Genomic DNA, 26733 nt, shown 5'->3' with positions numbered 1-26733 from the left:
GTTTTGTTTTGTCCAGATCTGGGATGGGAGGCAGCCTGTGTGTATACACAAAACAAACCACATTATATCTTTTTTTTATGTACATTCATTTCATTTTTAATTTTCGCGTGATTGTCTGGGCGTGAAGAAACGGTGTTCTCTTTAAAATATCTAAATCGGGCTGTATGTTATCGTATCAAACACAATCTTATTTTGTCCAGATCTGTGTGGGAAGCAGCCTGCGTGAATACACAAAACAGACCACAATATTTATTTATTTTATGTACGTTCAATTTTTCAGAATTTTTTGTGTGATTGTCTGTCCGTAAAGAAATTATGTTGTTTTTAGAATATCTAAATTGGGCTATACGTTATCGTATCAAACACAATCTTGTCTGTTCCGGTTATAACTGGTACAAGTAAAACATACAGGCATACATGCATGGAAACATACTCTTAACATACAAAACGATACGATACGATACAATACAACGCAACACATACACACACATATCCATCCATCCATCTATCCCCAAGCGCGTTGGATTACGCTGCTGGTCAGGCATCTGCTTAGCAGATGTGGTGTTGCGTATATGGAGTTATTGTCCGAACGCAGCGACGCCTCCAAGAGTAACTGAACTGAACCATGTACATGTACAGACCGTAAACACAGCCACAACAACATATATATATATGATAGTCAGTCGTGTCCGACTATGACCATCAGAACAGCAGAGGAGGCAACTGCTGTTCCGACTATTTGGGCTAGAATTTGATTATACTGGAGAGTGTCTTGCCCAAGTACATCCCCACTCTCTGGGCCAAGAGGGTTTTAGGACAGTCGGCGTTGGGATGGTTCCCAAAGGCCAACTAGCCCACAAGGCTGCAGCACCAAGAGCCAGTGCAATTTTGCCTCCTAGTTTGAGAGTTATAGTCCTTCACAAAAGACTAAGCTGTAAATGGTTTCCCATTGACTGGAGAAACCATTGATAATACAGCTCTCACTTTGCTGTTGGCCCAAATGTAAACTTATGTCAATCTGTGATATAAGCCGAGTATGTAAACTTATGTCAATCTGTGATATAAGCCGAGTGTTGGGCCTAGCCACAACAACAACATCAACAACAACAACAACAACAACACCCACGAACACAACAACAAACAGCGACACCAGCACACCTGTTGACGCGCAGGATGGTCAGGATGACTTTCTTGGCTCGTTCCGTCTTCCCCTTGATCAGCAGCCAGGTCAAGGGACTCGGGCAACAGCCTGCCAACAAACAGCAACCACACCGGGCTGGATCATGCATAACAACTCACATTTCCACATCGTCAAAAGCGAGGATTATATCATTCTTCTTGTTCTTCTTCCTCTTCTTCCTTCTTCTTCCTCCTTGAGCTACTGAAACTGAAACTGAAACCTGTCTTTTCGGTGCGAGTGAACTGCCGTAAAAACGACCGACCGTTCCTTGACACAAGCCAGGTTTGGAATGATCATCGTGACCTAAATGCGCGCTCTTTCTTCTTCTTCTTCCTTCTTCTTCTTTCTTTTCTTCTTCTTCCTTCTTCTTCCTCTTCTTCTTCTTCCTCACAGTCCCCGTAGCGCAGTGGATAGCGCGCTGGACTTCTAATCCAGAGGTCGCGGGTTCGAATCCCGCCGGGGATGGTGGTTTTTTTGGTTGTTTTTTTGGTTTTTTTAAATCTATTATTTATTCACCTTTGTTTTGTCTTTTCTCAAGGCCTGATGTGGTGTAGTGTATATGGATTTGTCCGAACGCAGTGACGCCTCCTTGAGCTACAGAAACTGAAACTTCCTCATCTTCTTCTTTCTTCTTCTTCCTTCTTCTTCTTTCTTTTCTTCTTCTTCCTTCTTCTTCCTCTTCTTCTTCTTCCTCACAGTCCCCGTAGCGCAGTGGATAGCGCGCTGGACTTCTAATCCAGAGGTCGCGGGTTCGAATCCCGCCGGGGATGCTTTTTATTTATTTATTTTTTTTAATCTATTATTTATTCACCCTTTTTTTTCTCAAAGCCTGACTAAGCGCGTTGGGTTACGCTGCTGGTCAGGCATGTGCTTGGCAGATGTGGTGTAGCATATATGGATTTGTCCGAACGCAGTGACGCCTCCTTGAGCTACTGAAACTGAAACTGAAACTGAAACTTCCTCTTCTTCTTCTTCTTCTTCCTCACAGTCCCCGTAGCGCAGTGGATAGCGCGCTGGACTTCTAATCCAGAGGTCGCGGGTTCGAATCCCGCCGGGGATGCTCTTTTTTCTTTCTTTTTTTTAAGCTATTATTTATTCACCCTTTTTTTCTTCTTTTTTTCTCAAGGCCTGACTAAGCGCGTTGGGTTACGCTGCTGGTCAGGCATGTGCTTGGCAGATGTGGTGTAGCATATATGGATTTGTCCGAACGCAGTGACGCCTCCTTGAGCTTCTGAAACTGAAACTGAAACTGAAACTTCCTCCTCCTCCTCCTCTCTTCTTCTTCTTCTTCTTCTTCTTCTTCTTCTTCTTCTTTCATTTTAGAAAACTTCTGTCATAATAAAGATATAAAAACAAAGTTTTCTGTTCCATTAATGTCTATTCATGAAGTCTTATCTCATTTAGTATCGCTAAAAAATAAAAACTCGTGTGGCTTCGATGGCATTAGTCCAAAAATATTAAAACTATCTGCACCTTATATTGTCGATTCTCTTACTTATCTCTTCAATCTTTGTCTATCCAAAAATCATTTTCCAAAAGAGTTTAAATATGCAAAGGTTATTCCACTGCATAAAAAAGGTGATGCTAATGATGTCAATAATTACAGACCAATCTCATTGTTGTCTTCTGTCTCAAAAGTTCTAGAACGTCATGTACACCTTTGTCTTACATTCTTTATTGAAAAATATCAGCTTCTACATACCAATCAATCAGGATTTAGACAGCACCATTCTTGTGAAACCGCTTTATGTAGAATAACTGATGCATGGCTGCGTGATATCAATAACAGCAAGGTGGTTGGAGTGATATTCCTTGATTTTACAAAAGCGTTTGACCTAATCAATCACGAAATATTGCTTCAAAAATTGAAATGTTATGGTATTGACGATAACTGCTTATTGTTTCTCAAGTCTTGCCTAGAAAACCGTATTCAGTCTGTCTATTCACGTGGCTTTATTTCTTCCAAAAGGCATGTTCCAAGAGGAGTACCACAGGGGTCAATTCTAGGCCCTCTCTTATTTTCCTTGTATATCAACGATCTACCTTTATCAATTCAACATGCAATCTGTGATTTATTTGCTGATGATACATCAATACAATATGCTAGTCACAATGTTGACGAAATTAGTTATCACCTGAATGCCAACATGAAATCAGTCGAAAACTGGTGTGATGCTAATGATATGGTTGTGCACCCTGAAAAGACAGAATGCATGTTAATTTGTCCTCGTCAGAAAAGACAGAACATAAAAGAAGCACAACTTAACATAAAATATAAAGACAATACTATTAAACAAGTTACTAAGCACATGCTATTAGGCATTACTATTGATCAAAATCTTTCGTGGCAGGAACATATTCATTGCCTCATAAAACAAGTATCATCTAGTGTATTCCAATTATCACAGATCAAACACTTTCTTGATAATCATTCTAGACGTGTGTTTTACTTTGCCTATATCCAGTCTCGCCTCAGTTATTGCTCGATTATTTGGGGTAAATGTCCTCCTTCTACATTAAAGCCACTTTGCTCTTTACAAAAACGTGCCATTAAGATGATTAACCATGTAAATACCACAGGTGGATCTGTGCACAATATGTACAAAGAACTTCAAATATTACCTGTTCATCTACTTATTAGATATAACACATTGATTCTTATGCATACAATTGTTCATAACGCATGCCCACAATATTTAAAATCATTATTTTGTTTCCAGTTCCAGCGTAAATCAGACAGAGCTATTGTCCCAAAGCCTAAAATTGATTTATTTAAGATGAGTCTCTCATTTAATGGAAGCATAGAATGGAACATGCTTCCAAAGACATGTCGTCAAATTCCAGCCATGTCTCTCTTTAAAACTAACATAAGAATATTTCTATTCGATACATTTGATTAACCTACTCGCGGTCTTTTGCAAATGCTTGCTTGTACTCAGTCCACTAGCTGCCATGCCATGATGAATGAAAAACTGAATGTATGTGTATGTGTGAACAGTAAGTGCGTGTGTGTGTTTGTGTGTGTTTGAGTGTGTGGGCGTGAATGTGTACGTATGTCTTTGTTTGCTTGTTTTATAATTGTGTGTGTGTGTGTGTGTGTGTGTGTGTGTGTGTGTGTACGTACGTATGCACATGTAATGTACCAATTGTTCAAGTTTTCACCGCTTTGTTACTTTTAATAGACTATTCAAGTTCCTATTCTTATTCGTCGTTCTTATTATTTTTATTTTATTTCAGTTTATTTCTTTATTTTTATGTTTTGTGTCGTTCTTTATTTATTCTTTTTTTTCTTCTTTTTTTATGTTTTGTGTCGTTAAATAACCTGCGAAGATCCCTTCCTTCTATTAAGAAAGGGTGAATACCGTAGTCGCACCTTCTCGCCACGTTAATGTGGGTGTTTCCTCAGGGGGACACTGTGCAGGTTGTTTCAACCGACGCGGCACGGGAGCGAGCAACTGGCGCTATATCAAAACTAGATCTCGGCCTCTCCAATCAAGGAAAGCCGCAGCTAGACCAGTCTAGCATGGAGAGGGATGGGCTCCGCCATGCTTTTCTGCCCAAGACTCACCGCATGAATGACGACCACTACTCAACCCATACCGGCTCGGTCGTCGCCCGGGTCAACAAGGACCGCGCCTTCCATTGCAAACCAGGGTGGAGGTGACAAATGTGCTACTGGTGGACCACACAACAACAAGCTCCGGGCCAGGAACAACATCTCTATTGGCACGTGGAATGTCAGAACACTAAGGACGCCAGGAAAAATTGGAAGAACTGACACATGCAATGAACAAATATCGCTGGCACATCCTAGGACTCTGTGAAACACGATGGAAAAACATCGGTGAAATACCCACACTTGAAGGCCACAGACTATTTTACAGTGGTAGAGAGGACAAACACGAACATGGAGTAGGGTTCCTGATCCACAAAGACATTGTTAACACTGTCATGGGCTGCCGACCAATATCCAGCAGGCTCACTACCATCCGCCTGAGGGCATCCCCATTCAACATCACCATCATACAAGCATATGCTCCAACATCTGATCACAGCGATGATGAAGTTGAGGAGTTCTACGAACAACTACAAGAAACCCTTGATCAGACACCATAGAAAGACATCATAGCAGTACAAGGTGACTGGAACACCAAGATCGGAGAAGACTCCTACAACACCTGGAAGGGCACATGTGGACGATATGGTAACAACGCTACAAATGAAAGAGGTTTGAGACTCCTGGAATTTGCCTGCTTCAACAACCTGAAGATAACAAACACATTTGGACCACACAAAGCATCCAGAAGATGGACATGGCACAGCCCTGGAGGAGATCACCACAACCAAATAGACTACATCATGGTAAAGAAGCGTTTCCAGTCTAGCGTGAACATTGCCAAGACAAGAAGTTTCCCAGGAGCTGACATTGCAAGTGACCACGACTTGGCAATGATGACCTTCAAACTCCAACTGAAGAAAACAAAGAAACAAAGCTTCTCAAGACTGAAGTTCGACCTGGAAAAATTGAAAGATCCTGAAGTACAAGAGGCATTCCAAGCCATGATTGGTGGGAAATTCGCGCCACTCATCACTCTCGATGCAGATGACGCCGACCTGGATACACTCGTAAGCGACTTCAACGCAGCTGTGACTGAAACAGCCCAAACAACTCTTGGAAAACAACGCATCAAAAAGAAGCCCTGGGTCACGGACGACATCCTACAGCTGTGTGACAAACGTAGAGACCTGAAAAAGAAAAAGAATGAAGAAGAAGGGGCAAAACAGTACAAAGCAGTTAACACCGAAATCAAGAGAAGCATGAAGAAGGCAAGGGAGAATTGGATTGAAGGAAAATGCCAGGACATAGAGGAAAACCTGACAAGAAACAACAGCAAGAAAGCCTACCAAGTTGTGAAAGAACTTACCAACACAAGGCAAGGTAGAACTATGTCCAACATCCAGACCAAGGATGGAAAATGTCTAACAGAAGAACAAGACATCCTAAAGCGATGGACAGAATACTGCTCAGAGCTATACAACATACAGACCACAGGTGATCCAGCAATACTGAATGTCCCACCAGCCACTGATGACAGTAATCACCCCATACTCCGTGAAGAAATAGAGGCAGCAATAACATCGCTGAAAAAAGGGAAATCGGCAGGAGTGGACAACATCCCATCAGAACTGGTCCAAGCAGGGGGTGAAGTTATGATAGATGTGCTACTGAAAATCTGCAACAAGATCTGGCAAACAGGGGAATGGCCCACACCGTGGACACAATCACTGATCATCACCCTTCCCAAAAAGGGCAATCTCCAGCAGTGTCAAAACTACCGCACCATCAGCCTGATTAGTCATCCCAGCAAAGTCATGTTGAAGATCCTGCTTAACAGACTGAAACCACAAGCAGAAAACATCATTGCTGAAGAACAGGCAGGTTTCAGACCAGGAAGGAGCACAACTGAACAAATCTTCAACTTGAGGTTGCTATGTGAGAGGTACCATCAACACCAACAAGACCTCTACCATGTCTTCATTGATTTTAAGAAGGCATTTGACAGGGTCTGGCATGCAGCTTTGTGGGCTACCATGAATCTGTACAACATCAGCGCCAACCTGATCAGACTGATACAGCACCTCTATGACAAAGCCACCAGCGCCGTCTACCTCAACAATAGCATCGGGGACTGGTTCAGAACCACAGTCGGAGTGAGACAAGGCTGTCTACTCTCCCCAACACTCTTCAACATCTTCTTAGAAAGAATAATGACTGACGCACTGGAAGAGCATGTAGGAACAGTCAGCATAGGCGGCAGAACAATCACAAACCTACGTTTTGCCGACGACATTGATGGACTGGCTGGAAAAGAAGAAGAACTGGCAAGCCTGGTCAAACATCTAGACAAAGCCTCCACATCGTATGGAATGCAAATCAGTGCGGAGAAAACCAAACTGATGACTAACAACACCAACGGCATCAGCATTGACATCAAAGTCAACGACGAAAAGCTTAAAACAGTCCACAGCTTCAAATATCTGGGAGCAATCGTGTCAGATGAAGGATCTAAACCAGAAGTACTCTCGAGAATTGCCCAAACAACAACGGCACTCAACAAGCTGAACACCATCTGGAACAACAAAAACATCGCTCTCAGCTCAAAAATCAGACTGATGCGTTCCCTGGTTATATCAATATTGCTCTACGACTGCGAGACTTGGACCCTGACTGCAGACATCGAGTGAAGAATCCAAGCTGTCGAGATGAGATGCTTTCGTAGACTACTTGGCATCTCCTACAGAGACCACATCACTAACACGGAAGTGAAGAACAGAATCCAGCAAAGTATTGGACCCTACGAAGACCTTCTGTCCATAGTGAAAAAACGCAAACTTAGGTGGTATGGACACATCTCCCGATCATCTGGTCTTGCCAAAACGTTCCTGCAAGGCACCGTACAAGGAGGCAGAAGGAGAGGACGGCAGAAGAAGAGATGGGAAGACAACATCCGGGGGTGGACAGGCTTGACGCTCGGTGACGCCCTGAGGAAATCAGAAAACCGTGAAGAGTGGAGAGGGGTGGTGGCCAGGTCAGCAGCGGTGCCCCAACGGTCTGAACCCAGACTACGGGAGAGGTGAAGGTGAAGGTGAAGGTGTCGTTAAATGGGCAGAATTGTAAAAAGGCCTTTACTGTGCCTAATTCTTTACCCATTAAAGATTCAATCAATCAATCAATCAATCAATCAATCAATCTTCTTCTTCTTCTTCTTCTTCTTCCTCTTCTTCTTCTTCTTCTTCACAGTCCCCGTAGCGCAGTGGAAAGCGCGCTGGACTTCTAATCCAGAGGTCGCGGGTTCGAATCCCGCCGGGGATGCTTTTTATTTATTTTTTTTAATCTATTATTTATTCACCCTTTTTTTTTCTTCTTTTTTTTTCTCAAAGCCTGACTAAGCGCGTTGGGTTACGCTGCTGGTCAGGCATGTGCTTGGCAGATGTGGTGTAGCGTATATGGATTTGTCCGAACGCAGTGACGCCTCCTTGAGCTACTGAAACTGAAACTGAAACTGAAACTTCCTCTTCTTCTTCTTCTTCTTCTTCTTCCTCACAGTCCCCGTAGCGCAGTGGATAGCGCGCTGGACTTCTAATCCAGAGGTCGCGGGTTCGAATCCCGCCGGGGATGATTTTTTTTTCTTTTTTTTTCTTTTTTTTCTTTTTAATCTATTATTTATTCACTCTTTTTTCTTTCCTTTTTTTCTCAAGGCCTGGCTAAGCGCGTTGGGTTACGCTGCTGGTCAGGCATCTGCTTGGCAGATGTGGTGTAGCGTATATGGATTTGTCCGAACGCAGTGACGCCTCCTTGAGCTACTGAAACTGAAACTGAAACTGAAACTTCCTCTTCTTCTTCTTCTTCTTCTTCTTCCTCACAGTCCCCGTAGCGCAGTGGATAGCGCGCTGGACTTCTAATCCAGAGGTCGCGGGTTCGAATCCCGCCGGGGATGATTTTTTTTTCTTTTTTTTTCTTTTTTTTCTTTTTAATCTATTATTTATTCACTCTTTTTTCTTTCCTTTTTTTCTCAAGGCCTGGCTAAGCGCGTTGGGTTACGCTGCTGGTCAGGCATCTGCTTGGCAGATGTGGTGTAGCGTATATGGATTTGTCCGAACGCAGTGACGCCTCCTTGAGCTACTGAAACTGAAACTGAAACTTCCTCTTCTTCTTCTTCCTCTTCCTTCTTCTTCTTTCTTTTCTTCTTCTTCCTTCTTCTTCCTCTTCTTCTTCTTCCTCACAGTCCCCGTAGCGCAGTGGATAGCGCGCTGGACTTCTAATCCAGAGGTCGCGGGTTCGAATCCCGCCGGGGATGCTTTTTTTTTTATCTATTATTTATTCACCCTTTTTTTTTCTCAAAGCCTGACTAAGCGCGTTGGGTTACGCTGCTGGTCAGGCATGTGCTTGGCAGATGTGGTGTAGCGTATATGGATTTGTCCGAACGCAGTGACACCTCCTTCAGCTACTGAAATTGAAACTGAAACTTCCTCTTCTTCTTCTTCTTTCTTCTTCTTCTCCTTCTTCTCCTTCTTCTTCTTCTTCTCCTTCTTCTTCTTCTTTCTTCTTCTTTCTTCTTCTTCTTCTTCTCCTTCTTCTTCTTCTTCTTCTTCTTCTTCTTCTTCTTCTCGTCGTCGTCGTCGTCGTCTTCTTTACAGCCACACTAGGTTGGATCATAGGGATTCACACTTCAACATCATCAAAAAACGAGGAATATATCATTCTTCTTCTTTGTCGTCGTCATCATCGTCGTCGTCGCCGCCGTCTTCTTTTTCTTCGTTCGTGGGATGCAACTCCCACGTTCACTCGTATGGACACAAGTGGATTTTTACGTGTATGACCCGTTTTTACCCCGCCATATAAGGGATCCATACTCCGTTTTCGGGAGGGTAGGGGGTGGGTGGGGGTGGGGGTGGGGTGGGGGTTAGGGGGGGCCGGGGGGGGGGGGGCTTGCATGCTGGGTATGCTCTTGTTTCCATAAACCACTTTCCATAATACATCTTTTTGGAAGAGTCGAGTCGATTCTAAAACACGTTTTCAATATTGCCAACAATTTTTCTATTCATTTCCAGTAAATAGAATTTACTCTATAGAGAGAAACTTTTTTTTTTTTTTTTTTGTCCCTTGGTTTGATAGCTATATTTCTCAAGTGAAACATCACCATCATCATCGTCATCATTACCACATTTTTGCACAGTTCATGCACATCACTGTAGGAGAAATAATTATACCATTAGCACATCAAACAATTGCAGACTACTAGAGAGAGAAACATCCTCCCAAGCAGGTAGCTCCAGGTGATCCACATTTCATCTGCCGTTGTTGCTGTGTGTGTGTGTGTGTGTGTGTGTGTGTGTGTGTGTGTGTGTGTGTGTGTGTGTGTGTGTGTGTGAAATGAAGCAGTGGCCTTGTGGGTCATGCCCCCAGCGATACGAAGCAAGAGTCAACACAAGTTCGAATCCTGCAGGGTCCGTGATTTTTACACTTGCAAAATGAAACGAATGGTGGCCACAGATCATGACGATGTACTCAGTCTCATCAGAGAGGATGTGATCTGAGTTTCACGAAGAGAAATCTGGTGTGGATGGCGTGCACTGAATACAACAACAATACGATACAATATTAATTGACACTTCTTTTGTGTGTTTGTTGGGAGGGTGGTGGTGGTGGAGGGGGTGTGGCTTTTCTGGATTTATTTCTCTAGGCTTCTGGTCTTCCTGTAAAAACAAATAAATAATAAATAAATAAAATAAAATAAAATAACTACCAGCTAGTGGAAAGAAGCTCAAGCAGGAATGGTTTAAAGTATGGGCCATTGTCTCTCCTGGAGTAGCGGTAGTTATTTGCTGGTTAATCTCTCTCTCTCTCTCTCTCTCTCTCTCTCTCTCTCTCTCTCTCTCTCTCTCTATTCAAGAATTACATGCACAATATTCTTGTGCACATCATTTTCTAAAAATGTTTCCTATTTATGTGTACCCCCTTCAAATGGGGCCACGGCCTTTCTTGAATAAAATATCGTTATCGTTATCTCTGTGTGTGTGTGTGTGTGTGTGTGTGTGTGTGTGTGCCTCACTTAACTTACTAACCATACCAGTAGTAGGTCACGGTCAGTAACTGCGGCAGAGACACGACCAGTTCCAGGTGGCGCCAGTCGGGGAGGAGGTAAGCCAGAAGTGACAGCAGCATTATCCCCCCTGCCCAGAAGAACTGCAAGCTCAGGGCCGGCCACTCTCGGGTACTTTTGTCGAAGGTCTCCACGATCAGCACGTAAGCGCACAGTGCGATGGTCTGACACAGACAGTGGAAGCGAAGATAAGTCAAGGGAAGTCGGGCGCAGTTTCAGTTTCAGTTTCAGTTTCAGTAGCTCAAGGAGGCGTCACTGCGTTCGGACAAATCCATATACGCTACACCACATCTGCCAAGCAGATGCCTGACCAGCAGCGTAACCCAACGCGCTTAGTCAGGCCTTGAGGGGAAAAAAAAAGAAAAAAAAAGGTGAATAAATGATAGATAAGCTTACACAAATAAATAAATAAATAATAACTATAATGTAAAAAAAATAAAAATAAAAGAAAAAATAAATAAGCAGTCGGGCGCAATAATAGCCGAATGGTTAAAGCGTTGGACTTTCAATCTTAGGGTCCCTGGTTCGAATCTCGGTAACGGCGCCTGGTTGGCAAGGGGTGGAGGGTTTTTTTGTTTGTTTGTTTGTTTTTTGTTGTTGTTGTTTTTTGGGTTTTTTGGGGTTTTTTTTGTTTTTTGTTTTTGTTTTTTTGGTTGTTCGTTGTTTTCGATCTCCCAAGTCAACATAAATTATGTTCAGACCTGCTAGTGCCTGAACTCCATTTGTGTGTCTACACACGCAGAAAATGAAATACCAACGTCAAATACCATGTGCTCCATGTCAGTGTTCGGTGGGTTATGGAAACAAGTACATACTCATCATGCACACCCCCGAAAAAGGAGTATCGCTGCCTATGTGGCAGGGTAAATAAACAAAATGCGTCATACACGTAAATGTCAATAAAGGTCGGCACCGAACGTTGGATATTATTGAAAGAAGAAGAAGAAAAAGAAGCCCTGATTTATTCCAAAAAGTCCCCACGGGGGCACATGGAAAAAAAAATGGGCAAAGGCAAACTTCTTCTTCTTCGTTCGTGGGCTGCAACTCCCGCGTTCACTCGTATGTGCACGAGTGGGCTTTTACGTGCATGACTGTTTTTGCCCCGCCATGTACGCAGCCATACTCCGTTTTCGGGGGGGCGTATGCTGGGTATATTATTATTTACATACTCCACCGTACGCTGACATGGACTACAGGATCTTCAACGTGCGTGTTTGATCTTCTGCTTGCGTATACACACGAAGAGGGTTTAGGCAAAAGCAAGTCTTGCACATCTGTTGACCTGGGAGATCGGAAAAATCTCCACCCTTTACCCACCAGCCGCCGTTACCATGATTCGAACCCGGGACCCTCAGATTGAAAATCCAACGCTTTAACCACTCGGCTATTGCGCCCGTCGAAGGCAAACAATACATGGCGACAATGTATGTCGCAAGGTTACACAGTACATGATGGACTTGTAATTAAGTAAATGAAATAATGCTGTGTTTAGCGTAATATCTGAACACACAAAAAAAACCCCATCTAATTTCAAATAACATGACGAAGGGAATGAAGGAATAAGAAGGGTTGATCAATTTTCCAACATTCTTTCTAAAAAGGGTTTGCGTATTTCCAAATGACACAACTAAGGCCAGCCGACTGACTATTCTTCATGAGGCATTTTTACCCACACCCTAGATCTTTGTTTAAGATAATGGTGGGCTTCGTCTGTGTCTGAAGACCTGAGCAGTGCACAAAGTGTATGTATAGAAGAGACATGTATTTTCATACACATACATACATACATACATACATACATACATATATGTGTGTTTTGGGGGCTGGGGAGTACACGCATAAGTGTGCTCGTACATGTGTGTGTGTGTGTGCGCGTGTGTGTGTGTGTGTGTGTGTGTGTGTGTGTGTGTGTGTGTCCCAGTGTGTACTGATGTGCGCATGCACGTGCACGCGCGTGTGTTCGTATGCATGTGTGGTCAATGTGTATATTCAGGAGTGGGGGTGAGGGTGGAGGTTGGGGGAGGGGAGGGAAGGGGGAGAGAAGAGCACGCACGCATGTGTTCCACGCACGTGTAAAACTATTTCTGTATGCGTTAGCTGTGCTTGACTATGTGTGTATACATATGTATGTGTACATAATTACATGCGTGCTATTGAATGTGTAGTGTGTGTGTGTGTGTGTGTGTGTGTGTGTGTGTGTGTGTGTGTGTGCGTGCGTTCGCGAGCGTTTTCGTAAAACACCTGGATTTCTGGATAGTGTGCTATATAAGTATCCATTATCATCATTATTATTATCATTATTATGTGAGCGAGACTGCACACATGCCGGCGCGGCGCGGCGCGGCACGCGACGCGACGCGACGCGGCGGTGGCAGCGGCGCGTGCCGTTTCCTCTTACTACTACAACTTCACCCTCCAACCTGCCCTTCAGTATACCTACCATATTGCAGATGCCGATGAAGAACTGCAGCACGATGTAGGGCGCCACGGAGCGGCAGAGAGTGAGGCAGGCCCCCACGACGGCCTGCAGCCACAGGCAGGCCAGCATGACCGTCTTCCGGCCCCACAGGTCCGAGAGAGGAGTCAGGAAGAGAGTGCCGCACGTGGCGCCCACCATGTACATGGTGACAGACAGCTCCGCGAGGTACTTGTCGTCGCAGACCAGGTCCCACTAGGAATGATGACAACAAGTTTGGTTGTTGAAGGAGGGTGGGGGTCAGGGGGTGTGGTGTGTGGAGGGTGGTGTGGGGGAGGGGGGGGGGGTAGAGGGAGTTGTGGGGAGTGGGTAAGTGAGGGGGGGATGTGGCAGGGTGTCGCGGCTGGGGGTGGTGGTGGTGTTGGAGAGAGGGATATTCCAAATAATTCATATAGTCTATACGGTCGCAAACTAGGTTCCACTGGAATGACGTTAGTTGAAGGGTTGTTGGGGGAGGGGAGGGGGTGTGGGGGAAGGGGTTGTGTTGCGGGGTTTGGAGAGAGAGAGACAGAGACACAGAGAGAGACAGAGACAGAGCGAGAAACACACACACACACACACACACACACACACACACACACACACACACACACAGCTCAGTTCAAAGAGACGTCACTGCGTTCGCTGCACCACACCTGCTGAGCAGATGCCTGACCAGGGGGTGGGAGAAGGGGGTGAGGGTGAAAGATATATATATATATATATATATATATATTCCAAATATGTATACGTCAAACACCAGGTTCCACTGGAATGACAAGTTAGTTGAAGGGTTGTGTGTGTGTGTGTGTGTGTGTGTGTGTGTGTGTGTGTGTGGTGGGTTGGGGGGGAGTAGAGGGGGAGTTGGGGTGGAGACACCGAGAGAGAGAGAGAGACAGAGAGAGACAGAGACAGAGAGAGAGATATTCCAAATACGGTCACACATGCATGCATGTATGTATGAATGTTTCATTTTTACCAGTTATAGCCAGAACAGACAAATTTGTGTGTGATTCGATGATGATGATGATGATGATGATGATGAACAAGAAGAAGAAGAAGAAGAATTAACTGAAATGAAAGAACATGAAACAAATAAGCAAAGCAAAATGAACAGGTAAATGAAACGTAGGCTTATTAACGGAACACGGACGGACTAACAGTTACAAAGACGGATGAAGGGAGAGTAATCCTGGTATGATTTTCACTTTTTGTGACAGAGCCGCTGAATTAACGTCCTTGACTCAAAACTGATCGAAAGAACAGTTGAGTCCAGTCTGGTTCAGGGTTTGAATTTGGATTGGGGTTTAACAACAGTTTTTGTTTTGACACGTTTTGATTTACGGGTCCAGTTCAGGTTAGTTCAGGTTATGCTTTGGAGACCAATCGCTCTATATCGCCCATTGCCGTTCGACCTTCCAGAGACTGTCGATTAAAAAAAAAAAAAATCTATTAATCTATCTACTTATCTATTATTTCATTATTTATGTATCTATTTATTGCTTCAACTGCCCTTCATGGCCAGTCACCCCGCAATGTAGTTTCCTGGGGTGGTAGTTAGAATCACTTTAAAAACAGTAATATAATAATAATAATAATAATAATAATTATTATTATTATTATTATTATTATTATTATTATTATTTATTTATTTATTTATTTATGTAAACTTATCTATTATTTATTCCCCCCCTTTTTTTTCTTTTTTTTTCAAGGCCTGACTAAGCGCGTTGGGTTACGCTGCTGGTCAGGCATCTGCTTGGCAGATGTGGTGTAGCGTATATGGCTTTGTCCGAACGCAGTGACGCCTCCTTGAGCTACTGATACTGATACTTAAAAACAGAAAACGGATTTGGCTGCCTAAATGGCAATGTTACAAACGGTCAAGAACACTGAAAACAGGTTTGACTGCCTAAATTGCAAGGTTACAATGCGTACGTGATTCATGACCAACGTTCGTATTTGTTAGTCGCATTCCATGAACCTCTGCGTTATGGCCACCATCCTCCTCCCCTTAATTACGTCATTACGTCCAAATCCCAGTCAACACGCATTATGTACACCTAAAGTCTAGCCTCGGTGTGCTGAAAGTGTACATCCAACCATGTCAGTGCATCATCGTCATCATTATTGTCATCATCACCATCATCGTCATCACTGCTGTTATCGGCACCTTGATTCACGTCACTAAGTCCCAAACTCTGGCAACGCGCATCATCGACAATTGAAGTCCATCTCGACGGGCGCAATAGCCGAATGGTTAAAGCGTTGGACTTTCAATCTGAGGGTCCCGGGTTCGAATCACGGTGACGGCGCCTGGTGGGTAAGGGGTGGAGATTTTTACGATCTCCCAGGTCAACATATGTGCAGACCTGCTAGTGCCTGAACCCCCTTCGTGTGTATATGCAAGCAGAAGATCAAATACGCACGTTAAAGATCCTGTAATCCATGTCAGCGTTCGGTGGGTTATGGAAACAAGAACATACCCAGCATGCACACCCCCAAAAACGGAGTATGGCTGCCTACATGGCGGGGTAAGAACGGTCATACACGTAAAAGCCCACTCGTGTGCATACGAGTGAACGCAGAAGAAGAAGAAGAAGAAGAAGTCCATCTCTCGGTGCGCTGGGCGTATAGGTGTGAGAGTTTCATCATCATCCTTGCCTGCATTGTCCCATCCATCATCACCGTTGTTGTCATCGCCATTGTTATCCTCAGCGTCATCATCACTATCGTCATGATTATTCTAAATACATGTCATCATCGCTGTCGTCATCGTGATCGTGCTAACATCACCGTCATCATTTTGTTTCTGTCCCTACGTCAGTCCAATAATAATAACACTACTACTACTACTACTACTACAACAACATTTATATAGCGCTTTCAAATCTGTCAATATGCTTTTCAGTAACACGTCAGTCAGACACAAAGCACACAAGAATACACACACACACACACACACACACACACACACACACACACACGTGCGCGCACGCGCGCATGCACACATACACACACAAACACGTACACATGCACGAACATGCGCACGCGCACGCACACACACACACACACACACACACACACACAAACACGTACACATGCGCACGCACACGCACACACACACAAACACGTACACATGCGCACGCACACGCACACACACACACACACACAAACACGTACACATGCGCACACACACACACACACACACACACACAAACACGTACACATGCGCACGCACACGCACACGCACACACAAACACGTACACATGCGCACGCACACGCACACACACACACACACACAAAGAAAGAAAGAAATAAAAGAGACAGAATACATTTTTTTTTTTTAATGCTTATATCAATCATAAATGTGGGAGATTGCCAGAAAACAGTTTGTTGCGGGTGAAGAACTTACATCGCCCACAATGGAGGTTTCTCCCTCGGAGTCCCAGACGTAGGTCCAGCCATGCTGACAGCTGACCGTGTCGTGACCGTTCGGCGTGCTGTTCGTACCTGGCTCTGCGTACATCTTGCACTTTGACCACGTCGTCTGTCCGGCAACAAAACACAGCGTGATGTTGTGTACCTACTGTTGCGTGCTCCCACAAAATGTGTGGAATTTAATGTACTGATGCTCATTCTGGTACTTTGTACGTACAAACTAGGTAAAAGGTTGTATCACAAGACACTGGTCTTGACTCTCTAGACTTTGATTTATTCGCTCAAATGTCTAAGATGGATGTGTGTTTTTGTTTTGTTTTTTTGTTGTTTTATTTTTGTTTATTGTGTGTGTGTGTGTGTGTGTGTGTGTGTGTGTGTGTGTTTGGGTTTTTTTTTTTTCATATGTGCCCTCACTACTGTGTAAAATAAGAGAGGGAGAGAGAGAGAGAGAGAGAGAGAGAGAGAGAGAGAGAGAGAGAGAGACAAGGTGGGGGGAGGGAGAGAGAGAGGGAGAGAAAGACGAGAAGGAGGAAAGACAACCACGAACATAACTTTTGTTCTTTTATTTCTTTTTTCTTTTATCTGTCTATCTTTTGTTTTTATGTAGTGCGTATGACTTTTTTTCTTCTGTTCGTGTGTGTGTGTGTGTGTGTGTGTGTGTGTGTGTGTGTGTGTGTGTGTGTGTGTGTGTGTGTGTGTGTGTGTGTGTGTGTGTGTGTGTGTGTGTGTGTAAAACATTGTTTGCTGTTTTCCTGTTTACAGTTTAAATGATGCATAATAACAAATAATATTATCAATAATTACAAATGTTATTTTTGTATGTCTCAAATAATGTCAAAATCGAATTAAAATGTTCATTTAAAAAAATTAATTAATTAAAAAAACAAACAAAAAAAACAAAACCAGCAAGAATGATTGGATAGATGGATAGTCAATAATTTAGTGCATTGAGATTGGACACGAACCTGTCCTTCTCAAAATGAGGTGGCTTGGCTTGCTTACTGAATTTCTTCATGCCCTGAATCCGGTACACACACACACACACACACACACACACACACACATATATATATATATATATATATATATATATATATATATATATATATATATATATATATAAATTATATATATATATGTACAGACTTTCTTTGTCCATATTCCTCTGAGTATCGTTGTTATTAAGTCGTCGCTGTGAAACCGGAACTCGTTCCAGTACAGAAGATAACAAACCAAACCAAATAAAACAGAACAAACCAAACAAAGTAAAACCAAACAACACAAACCAAACCAAACAAAGCAAAACAGACCAAAAAAAACAAACCAAACCAAACCAAGCCAAACCAAGCCAAACAAAACAAACCAAACAAGACAACATAAACCAAACCAAACCAAACCAAACAACACAAACCAAACCAAACAACACAAACCAAACAAAACAACACAAACCGCACAAAACAACACAAACCAAACCAAACAACACAAACCAAACCAAACAACACAAACCAAACCAAACCAAATAACCACCCCTCCTTCCCTCACCGTGCCATAATCATCAGTCTCCAGCGGCAGGGACTGGTTGAGGGTGTGGTTGGCGGGCGGGGTGCAGTGGTGGGCGGGGGTCCACCCGGTGAACATGGACACGAACACGTGCCAGGCACCCCTCATGTTCACCAGGCCTAGGGCCACGTAGACCCACACCTGGTACCTCCCGTATCCTCCCAGCTGGTCCAGGACATCGTCAACCTCTGTGCCCCCGGGCATTCTCTCTCTTTCTCTTTCTCTCTCTGTCTGTCTGTCTCTCTGTCTGTCTCCTCCTGAAACATCGTCAAGACATGTTTTTGTAGTAGTTGTTGTTTGGTTGTTGTTGTTTTTTGTTTGTTTGTTTGTTGTTGTTTGTTTCTTTGTTTGTTGTTGTTTTTTGGGGGTTTTGTTGTTGTTGTTGTTGTTGTTGTTCAGTGGTCTGGAGACCCAGGTATCAATATTATGTGTGTGGCTGTGTGGGTGTGTGTGTGTGTGTGTGTGCGTGTGTGTGTGTGTTTGTCTGTGTGTTTGTTTGTGTGTGTGTGTGTGTGTGTGTGAGAGAGAGAGAGAGAGAGAGAGAAAGTGAAAGAGAGAGAGTGTGTGAGAGAGAGAGAGAGTGTGTGTGTGTGTGTGTGTGTGTGTGCGTTTGTGTGTGCGTGTGTGTGTGTTTGTGTAGGGTGTGTGTGTGTGTGTGTTTCGGTTTTAGTTTTTGTGGTGGTTTTTCTGCTGATTATAATTTTATTTTTGTATTCTTATTTTCTTATTTATTTATCCAATTGTCTATTTATTTGTTTGTTTATTCATTTATCTATCGTTCGTTGATTTTTAATGGGTGAATGAGGTGGGTGCACGGTTACGTCACTTGTGGTATGAGGGAGAAGGTGGAGTTAAGCATGGGCATAATATGCACAACGATGTGCCAGAACGACTTCCTGAAAATATACTCCAGCTGTTCACTCACTTCTGATCTCTCCTGAAAATGATTCAATAGAAAGTGATCAAGCCTGACTCGTTGTGCTACTATTCCAGGAAATACAGAAAGAAATAAAAGACCTGGGATCTGAATTTATTTTCCTACTGAAGTGTCTGAAATGAAAAAAAAAAAAAGAGATAAATATCGCCGCACATGGGTGGCTACTTCGTACTAGGTATACTTAGTCCTTTTGATCCAGGCCAGCAGTTTGCCCTTGCTACGTGGCCGAGTGTACGTCGTACCTGGGGTTAATCGACAACAGATAAATGCCGCCATAATTATCTGTTCGTTAGTCGTCCTTTTTACACACACACACACACACACACACACACACACACACACACACAACCCTTCAACTAACTTGTCATTCCAGTGGAACCTAGTGTGCGACACGCGCGCGCGCACACACACACACACACACACACACACACACACACACAACCCTTCAACTAACTTGTCATTCCAGTGGAACCTAGTGTGCGACCGCACACACACACACACACACACACACACACACACACACACACACACACAGAGTTAAAGAATACCGGAATATGTGTTCGTTAGTCCCCCTTTTCACACACACACACACACACACACACACACACACACACACACACACACACACACCGCGTGCGCAAACACATCCGCCTTAACTCCTCTTCAATAAGTAAATCAGAGTCCATATTTACTTTGGTGAACACGGATGTTTTTCTTCTGCAGTTGGGAGTATGTATATAGATCTAAACATCTATGCCGTATCTGTAATTCCAGTGTCGGTCATCTTGACCTAGGCTAAAACTACTTATACCCCCTCCTTCCACACCTAGTAGCTCCCAATCATACAATGCAGTTTACTTAACATTTCGCCTCTTGTATTTGTTGTTGTCGTTGTACACACACACACACACACACACACACACACACACACACATATATATATATATATATATATATATAACTTCTTTCTACATTGCTTGTTCTAATTACTATCACAATTGATGTATGTCTGTGAGTGTGTCGAAACGAAACATTTCAATTTTTTTAAAATGTTTGAAAAACAAATCTTCTGCAGCTTCGTAATTTAAGCCAGTCGTGTCACATTCACAAACTATAAGTGACGGACCAAACTACAATAGCAGAACACTGTCACAATAATTTCACAATTCATCTTTTTTTTATTTTGTGGTCTTTAACCAGTTTGTACGTTAACGTTGTATGGCCCAACACTCGGCTTCTATCACAGATTGACATAAGTTTACATTTGGGCCAACAGCAAAGTGAGAGCTGTATTATCAGTGGTTTCTCCAGTCAATGGGAAACCATTTACAGCTTAGTCTTTTGTGAAGGACTATGACTCTCAAACTAGGAGGCAAAATTGCACTAGCTCTTGGTGCTGCAGCCTTGTGGGCTAGTTGGCCTTTGGGAACCATCCCAACGCCGACTGTCCTAAAACCCTCTTGGCCGAGAGAGTGGGGATGTACTTGGGCAAGACACTCTCCACTATAATCAAATTCTAGCCCAAATAGTCGGAACAGCAGTTGCCTCCTCTGCTGTTCTGATGGTCATAGTCGGACACGACTGACTATCATATATATGTATATACATATATGTATATATCATTGCCTACTCCTGTGTTGTAACTCATACGAGAGTTTCAGTCTTTCAGTTTCAAGGAGGTATCAGAGCGAGCGGACAGATCTATGTATGCGACATTACATCTTATCACGTTGTCATGATGTTCGTCAAAGAGAAAGCTTCGAGTTTCAGTTCAGTTTCAAGGAAGCGTCGAAGCGTGCGGATTGATCCATATACCCTACACCACATTCGCTTAAAAAGATTCATATATATATCTATAACTATAACTATCTATCTATCTATCTATCTATCTATCTATCTATATATATATATATATATATATGTGTGTGTGTGTGTGTGTGTGTGTGTGTGTGTGTGTATTCATTGATATATATATATATATATATATATATATACATATATGAATCTACACACACACACATATATATATATATATATATATATATATATATGTGTGTGTGTGTGTGTGTGTGTGTGTGTGTGTGTGTGTGTGTGTGTAGATTCATATATGTATGTATATATATATATATATATATATATATATATATATATATATATATATATATGTGTGTGTAATATATATATATATATATATATATATACATACATATATATATATATATATATATATATATATATATATATATATAATCTTTAACAATGAAGAAGAAATGAATAAATTAACATAAGAGAGAGAGATTAAGAAGACAAAAAAAAAAAAAACACAAAAAAACCCCAAAACAACGTTGTGTACTTCACTGCACACATACAGTATGCAGTCATTAAAGTAAGGTTTCATCATGTAATCAAGACGAAATATTGCATGTTAGAGTCGAACAGTTCCACTAATCAGAATAATGAGAAATTTGCTCTACAAGTAAATCTGACGCTATCACCCAAAACGAGACACTAATTTGGATTAAATAAACACACACACACACACACACACACACACACACACACACACACACACACACATTCAACTCCGCCTTGTTAAATGGTCCAGTTGGTTCGCTGTTATAGTTGTTAGTTTTTCATTAGAAATATAATATATTGTTATGTTTTTTTGTTTTTGTGTGTGTTTTTTTAAACAAAACTTAAATCAATCATTTTCTATATGTCACACACACACACACACACACACACACACACACACACACACACACACACACACACTCGCACACACAAGACGCGCACTTACACACACACACACACAAGACGCGCACTTACACACACACACACACACACACACACACACACACACACTTCGACAAAGACAGAAAGAGAGAGAGCCACTGCGTGCACGCGTGCGCGCGCGTATGTATAAACAAACGAACAAACAAACGCGAGAGAGATCGAGAAGGACTGAGAGAGGTAAAGACAGGTAGACACCACAGCAGTTAATCCGGCCGGGCAGTGGACGTGAACACGGAAACCCAACAACATCGAACCTACCTCTGACTAACTCACAACACACACAGGAGGTCCTTGTCGCTCTCACAGCAGGTACAGCCACACGCCGTTTTATTCCTTCTCTCTCGTGTCGCTGACACACTATAAAACTGCTGATTACCACATGGCAGTCACGTCATCGTCATGCAACATCTTTGTAACACAAGCCATGCAGTTTAGGTTTCGCATACTTGGTTTAACGCACCTGACAAAATGCGTGTCCCACTTTCAGTTTTCGACAACAACCCCCCCCCCCCCCCCCAGTCTGTCTGTGTCACACTTCATTTTCGCCTCCAGCACAAGGCTGTGTCCAAAGGAGAGAACGTTTGACTGGTTCACGTTTATGTATCTGACCAATTAGAAAGATCGTGTGGCTTCTGTTACTGCTGTGTGCTGCGAACGTTAAGGAAGACTGCGACGACCTTAACAGTTCGACACGGTGTGTGTCACTAGTACACGTGAACGTACAGGTGCACGTTCCTCTCTCGTGCTCTGCCCTGAAGATGCCCCAGGTCAGGTCAGTTTATTGTATTTATTTACCTATCTAAAGTTGCTGAAAGCTGAGCCGACTGTAGGAGTCGTATGTCGAGGGTTGACTGTGTCACCGGGAAATTCCAAGTTATTGAAGCGTCCCATGGGTTTTCCACCCCAACAACCCTTCTTCTCTTGCCAGTATCAAGCAAAAAAAAAAAAAAAAAAAAAAAAAAAAAAAAAAATCATTATTGAGGATAAAATAATAACCTTATACAGCTTTTTTTTCTTACATCCTGCCGTCAGAATAAAAAGAAAGAAAAGAATGGAAAAATAAAGGAAAATATGGGGGTCGGGGGAGTGGGGGTAGGGGGGGGCTTGGAAAGCATAACATGAAAATGAGCCATTACACATGCAACACACATCGCAAAAGCAATAAAAGCGCAAATAACAAATAAGCATACGCATAATTGATGCTGACACAATTATGACATGCAAAAGCAACATCCTCACATCAGCCTGATTTTTCAGTGCGTGTGTGTGTGTGTGTGTGTGTGTGTTATTCTTCTTGATTCTCGATTTTGAAACAGGCTTGTGTATGGTACACACACACATACACACACATTCTCTCTCTCTCTCACACACACACACACACACACACACACACTCTCTCTCTCTCTCTCTGTCACACACACACACACACACACACACACACACATACACACACACGCACGCACACATATACACACACGCGCGCGCGCACTTCCAAGTCAAATCTAGATAACTGCCGCCTGTTCAGAATCGCATTTTTTTTTTTTTTTTGTCTCTCCGTCGTCTCTATTACCTGAGGTTAGTGTGCTTGTGTGTGTGTGTGTGTGTGTGTGTGTGTGTGTGTGTGTGTGTGTGTGTGTGTGTGTGTTGTTGTTGTTGTTGTTGTTGTTGTTTTGATGTTTTGTTGTTGTTTTTTTCCTTTGTTTTTCCTTCAAGGACAGAAGTGATCTAGAGGTTAACTCTCTCCATACGAACGGCGAAAGAGACGACGTTAACAGCGTTTCACCCCAATTACCATCATGAAAATATTGCAAGCGGAAGGCTTTTATACTGAAGAGGTGAATGTTGACAAATAATACCACAATTCTGACGACGGAAGCTAAAGGTTGGGTCATTGAGACACCCACTGGACATCCGAGGGGTCTGTGTAGAGGAGAAGAGAGGACTGGCCGTACTGAGTGAGTTAACCCAAAACAGAGGAGGTGAGATAAAACCATAGATGTGAAAGAGGCAAGGATGTCTGTACGTCTCTTCTCGATTTTTCTCACAGTTCGCTTTATCAAAGTCCCGAATCTCTACTATTGAGTAGTCATTCGATGTTTCCTGCATGCTTTGTCTGTCTTGTCTCTATCAGTGGCAGGAGGTTGGTTACTGGAAGATTACTGTTTCCTTATTCATTGTTTCATCTTTGTTGTTGTTGTTGTTGGTCAGTTTGTTTTCCTTCAGTCTCCACATCCCCCGATGCCCTCTTAATTTTTAAAATTTTTTTTATTGTAGTTGTTTTCTGTCTACCTGCCCGTTGTTTGCTGTTGTTGCTTCCTGATTCTGTTGTTTCTTCTGCCCCTGTTGTGGTGGTTGTTGTTTGTTTGGTTGGGTTTTTTGTTTGTTCTTATTTGCTTTCCCTTATTCGTTTATTCATTTATTTATTTATTACTTTGCTATTGTTTTTTGTTCGTCTTGGGTTACGCTGCTGGTCAGGCATCTGCTTGGCAGATGTGGTGTAGCGTGTATGGATTTGACCGAACGCAGTGTCGCCTCCTTGAACTACTGATACTGATACTGATACTGTTTTTTGTTGTTGTTGTTTATTTGTTTTTGTTTCTGTGTTGTTGTTTTCCCCTTCCCCATGTGAGCTATGCTACAGCCAGTCGATCGTCGCACAATGTCGGCAGACATGTTGGCGTAAAACTCACCTTGTGTTGACAAAGTTCATAGTCAGGTCAGGGGCATAGCCCTTGCTACTGGTACCATGTAACCCAGTACTACCTGCCGCATGTGAAGTCTCCCAACGACGTGCCAGGCGGAGGAGGAAACCTTTCCCAACGGCTGTGAAGGCGGGATAGGATGACCAAAGAGCAGGGGGAGCTCTTATCCTTGGCTGGAAGTCCCACTAGGAGAAGGAGCTCCGAAGAAAAAACCTGCACCTGCCGAGGCCGTCCTACACGTGGCAGTATCTGCACCTGTGGGACTGTGAGCGTCGGTAGGCGAGAGAGTGGGGAAGGGACTGCACAACTCCTCCTCACTAAAAAAAAAAAGTCACCTGTGCTGGTCAGGCAACCAGGCTGATGTCGGAACAAAGTAAAAAGCGTGCCTCAGGGCACCAGACGTTCCCTTGGCCCAGATCGAGATGGAATGCACCAGGACTTTGGACATTTCCTGTTTGTAGTGTCCTCTGGAGCCAGTTGCATTGCTCGGACGGAAGAGTCTACTATGGTCGTAACCCGCTACTAACTGTGTGTAGTATGGAACTGACCAATGGCGTAGTTCGGTCAACGTAGGCATTTAATCACATGTAACTGTCAAAATGGTAGAACCAAGCAATACAACTGGCACCTAGTTTGTGGGACTTATTCAAACGAACCTTTTTTTGTGTGTGCGTTTTGCGATGTAGGCACGTGCGAAATGAAATGTAGTATCCCACCGTTCCGAGCAAGAGTTAGTTTTAAAAAACGACGCGAAATGGCCCAAATCATGAACAAGAACCGATACCTGTCGACTGAAGCCACCATGCTTTTTTTTTTTTTTTTTTTTTTTTTTTGCCTTTGCATGGTTGGCCCGGAAGGGGGTGAGCCTGGGAGCAAAACCGGAAAGAGCGGTTCTCTGACTGACACTTGTGGGATGAATGCGGCATTGCAGACGGCTGGTTCTGAGGGCCTGGTTATTTGATATTATTTTAATCCATATCAAAAGTATAGCACAACGACCCCACAAAACTGTGTCGAAAACCACAGAAAATGGGTCACAACATCTACTGCCGATAGTAATATCGCTTCAACTAGTTGTCCATGGCACGGAAATTACCCTTAAAATAGGGCCTTGATTTAAGGACCAAAAATGGGGGAAATATCCCGCTCACATCCCCTGATTAATCATTAGTCAAGACGCATTTCCTCTTCCCCTCCGCTGGTCTATGGTAAATGGTGTCAGACAGCGTGCGCGAATGCTGTTTCACTCGATACTCAGTTCTTGCAATGACACAAAAACACATTCTAAGATAGAGAGAGATAGAAAGAGAGGGAGGGAGAGGGAGGGAGAATAAACAAGTACGTACGTCCTTCACCCCTGTAGCTTGGTAGTTTGATAGTCTGCTGGCATTCCTACCTGTCTTTTCGGTGCGAGTGAACTGCCGTATAGACGACCGACCGTTCCTTGACACAAGCCAGGTTTGGAATGATCATCGTGACCTAAATGCGCGCTCAGCAGTTTGTTGCGGGTTTTCTCAATTGCTGACAGCACAGAAGAATATGGTAAAACATATTAAAAAAAAAAAAAAAGAAAATAAAAAAACAACGCTGTTTCTGCTCCTGAATACTATTGACAAACTATAAGAAGTGACAGACATAAGATATGACAACCCTAAAAATAATAACAACGATACTGACATAAAATACTACATACTGCAAAATAATCGAAATTTACGCATTTCGTACGAAATCTGCTCATTTCGGGAAGCCAGTATTGGAGAAGGATTTGAGTGGGCAAAATCTAACCCATGAACAACACATTAACGGAGCGGTTAGAAAAAGCAAATGAGATTGCAGCCATGATCTGTCATTCTATCCTATGTAAATATAACTAATAGTCAGACCACCCCTTGACTGTGTTAACTCTCTCCGGACGAAGGAATGCATGCATGCGCATTCCTACATAAAATGTATTCGGTTTCAGACGACGGAATGGAATAGCATTTTCAAGAAATAAA

The 26733-nt window shown here is 43.0% G+C and overlaps 1 protein-coding gene and 7 non-coding genes across 9 annotated transcripts in view; 7 read left to right on the top strand and 1 right to left on the bottom strand.

Moving 5' to 3' along the window:
* Window positions 1–22535, bottom strand: part of LOC143281921 (organic cation transporter protein-like) — a 40340-nt gene extending 17805 nt beyond the window's left edge. For both annotated transcript variants that reach the window (XR_013055197.1, XM_076587219.1), the window contains exons 1-6: window positions 22293–22535; window positions 18284–18558; window positions 16716–16850; window positions 13286–13516; window positions 10808–11009; window positions 1159–1249 (exon numbers count right to left, since the gene is read on the bottom strand). Coding sequence is in view for 1 of the 2 variants with exons in the window: in XM_076587219.1 (XP_076443334.1) it covers window positions 1159–1249; window positions 10808–11009; window positions 13286–13516; window positions 16716–16850; window positions 18284–18505 (881 nt within the window). In the remaining variant the exon portion in view is untranslated. The remainder of the gene's footprint in view (window positions 1–1158; window positions 1250–10807; window positions 11010–13285; window positions 13517–16715; window positions 16851–18283; window positions 18559–22292) is intronic.
* Trnar-ucu (transfer RNA arginine (anticodon UCU)) lies at window positions 1573–1645 on the top strand. The gene has a single exon. It is a non-coding gene; the product is annotated as a tRNA-Arg (tRNA).
* On the top strand, window positions 1878–1950 carry Trnar-ucu (transfer RNA arginine (anticodon UCU)). The gene has a single exon. It is a non-coding gene; the product is annotated as a tRNA-Arg (tRNA).
* On the top strand, window positions 2168–2240 carry Trnar-ucu (transfer RNA arginine (anticodon UCU)). Its single transcript has one exon. It is a non-coding gene; the product is annotated as a tRNA-Arg (tRNA).
* Window positions 7982–8054, top strand: Trnar-ucu (transfer RNA arginine (anticodon UCU)). The gene has a single exon. It is a non-coding gene; the product is annotated as a tRNA-Arg (tRNA).
* Window positions 8288–8360, top strand: Trnar-ucu (transfer RNA arginine (anticodon UCU)). The gene has a single exon. It is a non-coding gene; the product is annotated as a tRNA-Arg (tRNA).
* Window positions 8607–8679, top strand: Trnar-ucu (transfer RNA arginine (anticodon UCU)). The gene has a single exon. It is a non-coding gene; the product is annotated as a tRNA-Arg (tRNA).
* Trnar-ucu (transfer RNA arginine (anticodon UCU)) lies at window positions 8967–9039 on the top strand. The gene has a single exon. It is a non-coding gene; the product is annotated as a tRNA-Arg (tRNA).
* Window positions 22536–26733: the final 4198 nt, after the last annotated feature.

The sequence above is a fragment of the Babylonia areolata genome, chromosome 5 (assembly GCF_041734735.1).
Source record: "Babylonia areolata isolate BAREFJ2019XMU chromosome 5, ASM4173473v1, whole genome shotgun sequence".
Taxonomy (NCBI): Eukaryota; Metazoa; Mollusca; class Gastropoda; order Neogastropoda; family Buccinidae; genus Babylonia; species Babylonia areolata.
This window is presented reverse-complemented; position numbering and strand designations above follow the sequence as displayed.